The following is a 9,613-nucleotide window of genomic DNA, read 5'->3' as shown; positions in this document are numbered from 1 at the left end:
CAAAAGATTACAGTAGTAAATATATTATAAATACAAACAATTATAAGAAATGATCACATTGAGAAAACAATGGGCGACCTTATCGCTGAAAGCGATCTCTTCCAGGCAACCTTTGGATGGAAAGGTGTAATTATAAACAGTTTGATTAGAGGCACGATGAAAATTCTATCATTTTGTCTATTCTATTATAGGCATAGAATGGGTCACCCTTTCCCGTGGGTGTCGTAAGAGGCGACTAAGGAAGGGCGAGGGATAGGCAGCAGCGTCTCTTTTAAAACATTCTTAAAGGCCTAGTTGCGGTTGCCAACCTGCCTGTCAAGCGTGGCAACTACTAGCAAAACACCCCTTATGGGGAAGGCTTATGTTCAGCAGTGGACAGTTAACGTCTAACATAATAATAAAAATTTTTGTTCATTATGTTCTAAATACATTAAAATATCCTCAAGATTGAAATAGGGGAAGTGAATTGTATAATACATATATTGAATGTTTTAATTAGCATTCGTTATCATATGTATATATAAAATTCAAAGAGAAATTTTGGTGGATAGACTGCAGTAGTTACACGAGACATTCAATCTTAGCTCATTGTTTTTTTCTTGTGTTTATATGTACAGTCAGAAGCTACGTGTGTTTATGTTATTTGTCACAATTATATGTTTTGTATTTTTTTTTGATGGGTGAAAATGGTATGGTAACCCCGCCTGCGCTAACGGGTTATGCTGGCGGAGCGTAGGGTGATAGATGAGAATGAAAACAGGCCAGTTAGCCCATCATGATGAATTCATCAGAAATTAACCATGATAGTTTCGAGGGAGAACCGCGAGGAGGTCGACATGGTTGGGTATATTGCTAGAAATGGTATTCTCAGTCTCCATTATTAACAATCCCTTTCCCCCCTGTGTTATATTATTTCAACCGTTGACTATTCACTGCTGAACCCTACTGGCACCACACGTCACATTTAGGAAATGAATATTTTTAAAATGGTTGTGTTTTAGATGTTTTGAAATTTATCCAATATAGTAATACATGTAGTATGTCCAAACGTTGCTTATCTGACTTCTAAGTTTACTCATTTACATATGTACATGTGTCTACGTGTACATACGTACGTCATATCTCAATTGTTGCGTTGATATCTGTATTTGTATTTAAATATCTTTGGTTCCGATAATTTTCTTATCGATTTATTCAGTCTATAATATTATCTATAGGTAAATGTATAAATTTGATATACGTGTCTGATATGAGACAGTACCTAATCTTAAGTACCATATTATTATGACATTAATAGAGCTCGTAAATTTGTGGCCTTTATATAAAAATATATAAATTTACAGATAATTTTTGTTGGGTATGGTGGGCTATAATACACTTGAAGTGAGACGAAAACTAAATTTAATTAAGTATATCGACGGTTGAAAGGCAAAATTGACTAAGCGACAAAAATACCTAAACTGAGTTTTATATACCATTCGAATCGCCTGATTTTTCTGCGTCGATTGGTCTAGGTTTTAAAATTCTACGATAATTTTTTTGTCGGTTAAGTACTGCGTGATTTTAGCTAAATTTACAATTTTATGTTTACTTAGCGACAAAAAAAATGTCATTTAAAGAATATTTGCTACTTACGCCATTTTAAAAGTTGAAATATGGATTTATTCAATTTTTCATATCTTTGCTTTCACTTTTATTTGCAAGTAGGAATTTTTATTTGTTATGAAATTTCGTTTTTATCTGTTTTAGTATATTGTACCTATTTAAAAAAAATATAAATAATTTGGTTATGTAATTTTACCTGATGTAATATTTTGTGATATTGCAATTTATGTAATTTAACTAAAAATAAAATTAAAGTAAATTATACCTTAGATATTTTTACCTGTATAAAAATATGTTTGCTTTTAGCGGTATATATTTTTACTGCATATATTTGACTCGTTGAAATGAGTAAAAATGGCGCTTAGATAAATTTACCAGTACGCGAAATACAAATATTATATTTGGCAAATAGAAAATGTGTATGTGTTTATTACCATTGACATTGCAAGCACGATAATAGATAACACTGCATCAACTAAACAGGTGGCAATTCCTGGCACTACTATTGTATCGATTGATCATGATTATAATATCATAACGTTAAATAAATCTGATAACTCTGCATCAAATATATATAATTACGAAAATGAGAAAAACTCACGTTCTTTAACATCAGACCATGATGCACCATCTACATCGACCGGTTTGAGTAAAGAATCCAATGAATTAAATCCAATTAAATATAAAAGAATACCTAAGAAAGATGTTAGTTATATTGATTATATATCAGATCAAGAAGACTTTTCCATATTTTATGGCATAAATAATTCTGTTTATTAAATAAAGAAGTAACCTCTGAAGATGATAATAATATACAATGAAATAGAAGAAAAATAATAAGAAGTAAAACGTACTAAAAAATAACACTAAAACTAACGATGGTAGTCCTGATAACCAAGAACTAGAAATTATCGGAGAATCTACGTCCAAAGCTAAAAAATTAAACCTAAGAAAAGAACGAACTAAAAATATAAAATCTGGTAAAGAATATATTACAAAGACTGGTATAGTTAAAACAGCGCCTAATACTTGCTCTAGCAAAAAATCTGGTAATAACTGTGGTTCTCTATCTGAAGTAAGAAGAGGAAATTTTTCAATGATTTTTGGGATCTTGACCAAACACGTCGCCGTGATTGGTTAGTATCTATGTCAAAAAAGGATTCATCAAACGTAAATGTACAGACACTGATAAGCGCAACTACACTATTAAATATTTTATTAACAAAGGCGAAGGTAAAAAGTATGTTTGTCAACAATTTTTAGTAGCTACTCTGAACATTTCTGATAAAATAATTTACAATATTGTAAAAGATTCTACTTTTGGATGCACGAAAGAAAATATGAGAGGGATATCTGAACCCAGAAATATGTGAAACCGCTTTGGCCACAACAGAATATCAGTGTTTTGCTCTTTTGAGGGCAAAGCAATAAACTGAGTTGTGACCATTTTGTATTGTTACGGCACACGCACAAAAGGAAAAATTGTACTTGGTTTTATGTATTTTTTTAATAATTTCTCTTTTCTCGCTTTTTATAATTTATGTGCTTGTAAGTAACACAAATAAATTATATGTCTATCAAATAGAACTAAAAAAAAACTACTATAGATGCTGTTAAGAGATTTATCCAAAAATTACCAGCCCTTGTATTATAGTAGAAAACTGGCAGTATACAATATTTGCTTTTATGAAAATGGAACTCGTAATGTATTCTGTTACTATTGGGATGAAACTAATGGCAAACGAGGATCAAATAAGATTGTATCAATACTGAACAAATATATTAAATCTGTAGATACCAGAGGAAGTATCAAGCAATTACTTTTATATTGTGACTGTTGTCCCGGTCAAAATCGTAATCGTACTGTATTAGCAATGTTGCATTCATCACTACAGGAGTATGAAAATATTAATACTATTAAAATAAACTTTCTCTTGACTGGTCATACTTATATACCCGTAGATAGATTAAAGATAGAATATATTAAAGAATACAATTGTTTACCCACCATCTCAATGGTTTACAATTTTTGCATATTAATAATCTAACTGGAAAGATAAGTAAGATTTGTATTATGACTTTCAAAGAAGGATAAGCAAAACGTTAAATATAAAATATTCGTGAACACTAACGCTTCTTTTGATACTGAAATTCAATTTAAAACCAAGATATCTCTTTTATCTTGTTATCGATCGCAGCTTCCAATATCAAAAGCCAAATATGATGATCTAGTCAAACTTTTCACAGACGATGTTATTCCTAATTGCTTTGTTAGCTTTCCATGTGCAATAAATATCAAAGACACTCTAAACTAATCAGATATTAAAGATTGTGATTTTAATAATAATTAATTAAAATAGTTTATTAAATTAATTATAATAAAAAACCAGATAACCTATTATAACTTAAAGACAAAAATTAAAGACAGGTTTTAGATAAATTATGTGAAAGCAAAATTAGTCTTCTTATATTATGAATATTTTTGTTAATTTTATAGTATTATTTATTATTATTATTACATTATAAATAATTAATAATAATTAGTTTAAAGTCAGTTTGGGATAATTTTAGGAAAATTTATTAACTAAAGATACATATTCTGCTAACACAACAATCATACAAGAACTTACCTAGACAATTTTACTTGATTTTGTTCAATCTAATGTACGTCTTTATATAATTGTACTTGTAAGGAGATTTAGATGAATCAGGATAACGATATTTTTACTCGTTTCTGTTAACTTTTTAGGTAAATTTATATAATTTTACCTGTAACCAAATCTAGGTATTTTTTATCTAACCGACATAAAATACTTCAAATTTTAGTCTGGGATAACTTTCTTTGATATCAAAAAATAACAAGAAATATATGTTTTCCGTAACTGTTAAAATTATTTCGATATGTCAATCAGGTAAATAGTTATGATTTTTTTTTCAAAAATTTCAACTTTAAACCTCAATTAAAATTTTAACTTTGTAAAGTTTATTAAATGTCGCTTAGTTAAGGTTGCCTTTCAACCGTCGATATGTTAAAATTAGTGCGGGGGAAAAATGTAATCAAACTGTACGGGAATCAATATCAATAGGAGCGCCCAGTAACTACGTGCGAGCACGTCGACGGCACTTATTCGATGTTCCATTACGAAGAACAGAGTTCGCTAAGCAGGCTCCCCTATCTCTTGCATTGAAACTACTCAGTGATATTTTAAGCCAGTATCCGCAATTGGATGTATTTGCCTCCAACTTGCTGGAGTTTCGTCGAGTGACCACAGAGTATTTGTGTTCAGACGTTTTTTGTTTCAGTTGAATCTTTTTATATTATGTTTTGTTTAATATTTTTGTGCAATATTCCTTTTTATATGTTATTGTACTCATGCTTTCCTGGGTGAGCGTATTGGAAGACTGTAAGGCTCACCCAGTGGATGTAAGAAATAAATAAATTAATAATTTGTCGAATTAAAGCCCTATCCTGTTAATATTATGAATTCGAAAGTTTGTAACGATGATGAATTGATGTCTGTTACTGATATTTATTTCATACACATGAATATAGGCACAGATAATATAATACTATACTAGTGATACAGGGCTACATCCTAACTTATCACGTAGGATTCTTTACTCGAATAAATTGCTTACTAATTCATTCATTTGTAGATTAAAAAGAATATCTGAAATCTTATGAAGAATAATTTGCTAAGTATGTATAGAAAAAAGAAATAGGTATACGATACATTCGACAAAAAAAAAAAGAAAGAAATATAATCATAAAAATAAAAAAATTTAATGTTTATTTTCAATATAAGTACATAATTTGTTGTTTCACTTAATATCTAATCTCTTGAAACTCTCGATGAGTCGGTCCGCTTCTCGGAACCCAGCTTCCACGGCGCCATGCACGGAGTTGTGCCGGTGGTGGGAGGTCGCCTCGCCTCCAAAGCACACCACCGGGAACTTGTTGGTGCGGTACAAAGGCTCACTGAGAAGGATCGCGCTACTTCTATTCTCTTCTGAGGCGACGCAGCGGTATGAGTACGCGCCTCTCGCTAGAGGATTTGAAGCCCATTGCGATCTGATAAGAAGAAATATTTACTTACATTTTTGGGATGGCATTAGCTTCTGACATACAGTTAACGCTAATTTGGGAGTCAGGACTTTATGTAATTTTATTGTATATAGGTCAATAAAGTAAATACTCCTTATTATGCATATGGGTGGGGTAAGGAATCATTAGTAATGAGGTCAAACAGCCCCAATGTTAGCAATATACCCTATCAGGTTGAACTCCACACGGTTTCTTCTGGAAACCATCGTGTTAATTCTTGTGGAATTCATCTAACTAACCTGCTTTCATCGAGGGGAAAAGGATTGTTAGTAATAGAAACTGAGAATCCCATTGCTAGCAATATACCCAACCAGGTCGAGCTCCTCGCGGTTCTCCCTGGAAACTATCATGGTTAATTTCTGATGAATTCATCATGATGGACTAACTGGCCTGTTTTCATTCTCATCTATCACCCTTCACTGGTGCTCCGCCAGCGTATCCCGTTAGCGTAGGCGGGATTACCATACCATTTTCATCCATTGAAAAAAAAAACCTGCTTTCATCCTCGCCTAGTTATTTGTTACTAGTGGTTTGCCACTTTATACTGATAACGTAAATGGAGTTACCAACTCATTTTCATCGATAAAAACCATGTGTTTTTCTCTGGAAGCTATCGTGGTTGGTTTTTGTTGCATTCACGATGGCCTAACTGATTTGCTTTCATCCTTTCCTATCATTTCTCACTAGTGGTTTGCTAGCTTGTACCGATAAAGCAGGTGGGGTTAACGTTCTATTATCAGTCATTAAAATATTTATATTTATTGTTATATAATACACTTATAATATATACTTATATAATATACTTAATGATTATAAATTAATCATTAGAGCTACAAACCTTATAACTGATTTTATTGGAGTCACATCAAATTGTTTTTTAAAAACCACATTGAGCAGTTTCTGAATCCCATCCTTTACGCCTTCTAAGCTTACTTTCTCCATCAGTTCAGTGCCGTTTCCGTATGTCCAAGCTAGAAGAACGTTAGGTTGATGATCTACCGTCCAGAGACCATATATTTCCGTGATCCATTTCTCGTCGGCTGAAAACTTGCTTTTGTCTTCTTCCCGCCATAACACTGTGAAGTTGGCAGTTTTTGGAAACCATGGCCTCTCGAATTCAATGTAAATCTTGCCCAATACGGCCAATTGGAGATTATTAATAGTGTTTATTTTTTCTTCTGGCAGTGAAGGGTTGAAAAGTGTATTGTGTCTGAAAGAAATAATCATATTGATATATTTTATAAAATTATACCTGAAGAAGGTACATAAGTTTAAAATAAAAAGAAATCGTATTATATCCCCATATCTATGAACTTTTGTCAGTTTTACGAATAAATACATTGTTTATAATTATTTTTTCTTTTGCAATGAACGGTTGATCCGTGTGGTCTTGGTTTCGAGTGGGCTGCCCATTCCTTGGCCATGGGTGTCGTAAGAGGCGACTAAAGGAGGGCGAGTGATAGGCAGTAGCGTCCCTCTTAAAACATAAGCAAAGTTTAACTGCGGTTACCAATGCACTTGCCAAGCGTGGCAAGGACTGGCAAATCCCCCCAATAGGGGGAGGCTTAAGTTCAGCAGTGGACAGTTAAAGGCTGATATAGTGATTAAAAAGTTGTCAGTGTTGGAGAACTGGACTGTGGGTTTCTTGAGTGAACACTGGACTGTGGGTTTCTTGGATGTACGAAATAAAACTTATTGCAAAGATAATACAATACACGTCCATACACGGTGCGAGAGTGGACGGAAGATAGCTACAATCATACTATTAGTTACAAACTTCCTGTTGGAGTTTCCAACAGCCAGAAAGACGGGGGAAAGGAATTGTTAGTAATAAAGCCAAATAGCCCCATTACTAGCAATATACCCTATCAGGTAAACCTTCACGTGCTCCCCCTGGAAACCATCGTGGTTAATTCTAGTTGAATTCGTCAGGATGGGCTAACTGACCTGCTTTCATCCTCATCAGTCATCTATCACTGGTGCCCCGCGGTGTATATCGATAGTGCAGGTGGGGTTACCATACCATTATCACTCATTAAAAAAAAAAACAGCCATAAAGATGTAATTTTTATAGATAAGACTGCCCCCTTTTTCTGTGTGATTTTCCTATTAAGTTGTTCATTGTAATATGTCTTACCTTTCTTGTAAGACGCCTACAGACACCGTGACAATCACACTCTTGGCTGAATAAAGACTGCCGTCTGTACACTTGACATGCACCAGTGGGTTATTGGAGTCGAGCCCTGGTTGATTGGTGCCCCAACGGATGCTTTCTACTTCCTTGTTCAATAGAATCGGCACTGGTATCTCTTTTGAAGGGTCTGGGTATCTGTTCTGCAAAATATTAACAATGGTGTTAATACCTATAGATCATAAGCATATTATCGTAATTTCTAAATAAGTTAAAGCTTCAAATTACTCAGTGGGCTATGATGAAGGCTGTGCTTGAAGTTTCTTTGCGTAATAGAATCCGAAACGAGGGTATCCGCAAAAGAACCAAAGTAATCAACATAGCCTGAAGGATAAGCAACCTGAAGTGGCAATGGGCTGGTCACATAGCTCGAAGAACCGATAACTGATGGGGAAGAAAGGTTTTTAAATGACACTAGATGGAATGACGACCTCAAATGCATTGCAGGGAATCGGTGGATGCAAGTGGCTCAAGACCGTTCCTTAAGGCAGTTTATGGGGAGGCTTATGTTCAGCAGTGGACAGATAATGGCTGAGATGATGATGATGATAACGATATTGTTCCTTTCTTTGAAGTTAGTATGACAGAGACTACCATGTGGGTAGCTTCTATTTCTGTCAAATCGAGACTGTTTTTTTAATGGGTGATAATGGAATGGTAACCCCGTCTGCGCTATCGGGATACGCTGACGGGGCACCAGTGAGGGTAAAAGGTGAGGATGAAAAGGCAGGTCAGTTAGCCCATCGTGACGAATTCTATTTGAAATAACCACGTACCAGGAACCACGTGGAGGTCGACCTAATAAGGTGTGTTGTTAGCAATGTGTCAATTAGACCCCATTACTAACAACCCCTTTCCCCCAATCGTGTACGTTTTCAGCTATCAATAAATTTGTGTGTGTGTGTTAATCTATTAATAAGTAGATATGTTTTATCAGAGGGAGACTTTGTATAAAAGTCGTCTGCTTAGATGTCTCTGTCCTATTTGTGTTTCTAACAGGAATCAACTGTACTTGCATGGCTGTATTTCAGTTTGATGTGTATGGTGGAGAATTAAAAAAAATATCGGTAGGGGGCACATTTATTTATTTATCTTTTATTTATTTATTTAGACAGGTGGAATTTGCCGATGGTATAGTATGCCATATAGGACGGAGTTACAAAAATGCATCTACTTTTCCATGGAATTATTGTAATAAATGAATGAATGAAAACTATTGTTCCAAAGAATATACAGAAGAATCTATTATAAAAACTTTATGATGTTCATGTGTTTTCCAAAAAGCAAATGGATCATCTGCTGGAGAGGAATTTAAAATTGTGTCTGGTAACAGAAAAATCAAAATTTTTATGATGTCATAAAAAATGTCATTTGACTTTGCTACATACTCAATAAAACGTCCAAAATTGTTTTATATCCTCTGCCTTTCCAGTTTAGAAAGACCTCGCCGGCACATGGCCAGCACTCCTCCAGTCCCTTTAGAGATTTGCCCCTACGAGGGTCCCTCTGCCCACCGACGTGGTTAGACCTTTCAAACCACTCCACGAATGTTGCAGTAAGCTGACCATTGTTTTTTAAAAGCTCGTTGGATTTAGCTCTAGAAAAAAAAAAATGCAATCGATTGTTAATGTAAGAAACTAAGCGTCACTCATTGGTAGTTTTTGAAAAGATCATTGGTTGAGGTCTTTCATTGAAAACATTTACATTCAGAA

The 9,613-nt window shown here is 34.1% G+C and overlaps 1 protein-coding gene across 2 annotated transcripts in view; it reads right to left on the bottom strand.

Moving 5' to 3' along the window:
• Positions 1-5,365: 5,365 nt before the first annotated feature.
• Positions 5,366-9,613, bottom strand: part of LOC113522231 (spermine oxidase-like) — a 38,751-nt gene continuing 34,503 nt past the window's right edge. For both annotated transcript variants that reach the window (XM_052902451.1, XM_052902450.1), the window contains exons 4-7: positions 9,286-9,498; positions 7,848-8,039; positions 6,549-6,920; positions 5,366-5,677 (exon numbers count right to left, since the gene is read on the bottom strand). In XM_052902451.1, the coding sequence (XP_052758411.1) occupies positions 5,428-5,677; positions 6,549-6,920; positions 7,848-8,039; positions 9,286-9,498 (1,027 nt within the window). In that variant the 3' untranslated portion in view covers positions 5,366-5,427. The remainder of the gene's footprint in view (positions 5,678-6,548; positions 6,921-7,847; positions 8,040-9,285; positions 9,499-9,613) is intronic.

The sequence above is a fragment of the Galleria mellonella genome, unplaced genomic scaffold (assembly GCF_026898425.1).
Source record: "Galleria mellonella isolate WM207_F2 unplaced genomic scaffold, CSIRO_AGI_GalMel_v1 utg905, whole genome shotgun sequence".
NCBI classification, from domain to species: Eukaryota; Metazoa; Arthropoda; class Insecta; order Lepidoptera; family Pyralidae; genus Galleria; species Galleria mellonella.
Note: the sequence above shows the minus strand (reverse complement) of the source record. Positions and strands in the feature narration are given on the sequence as shown.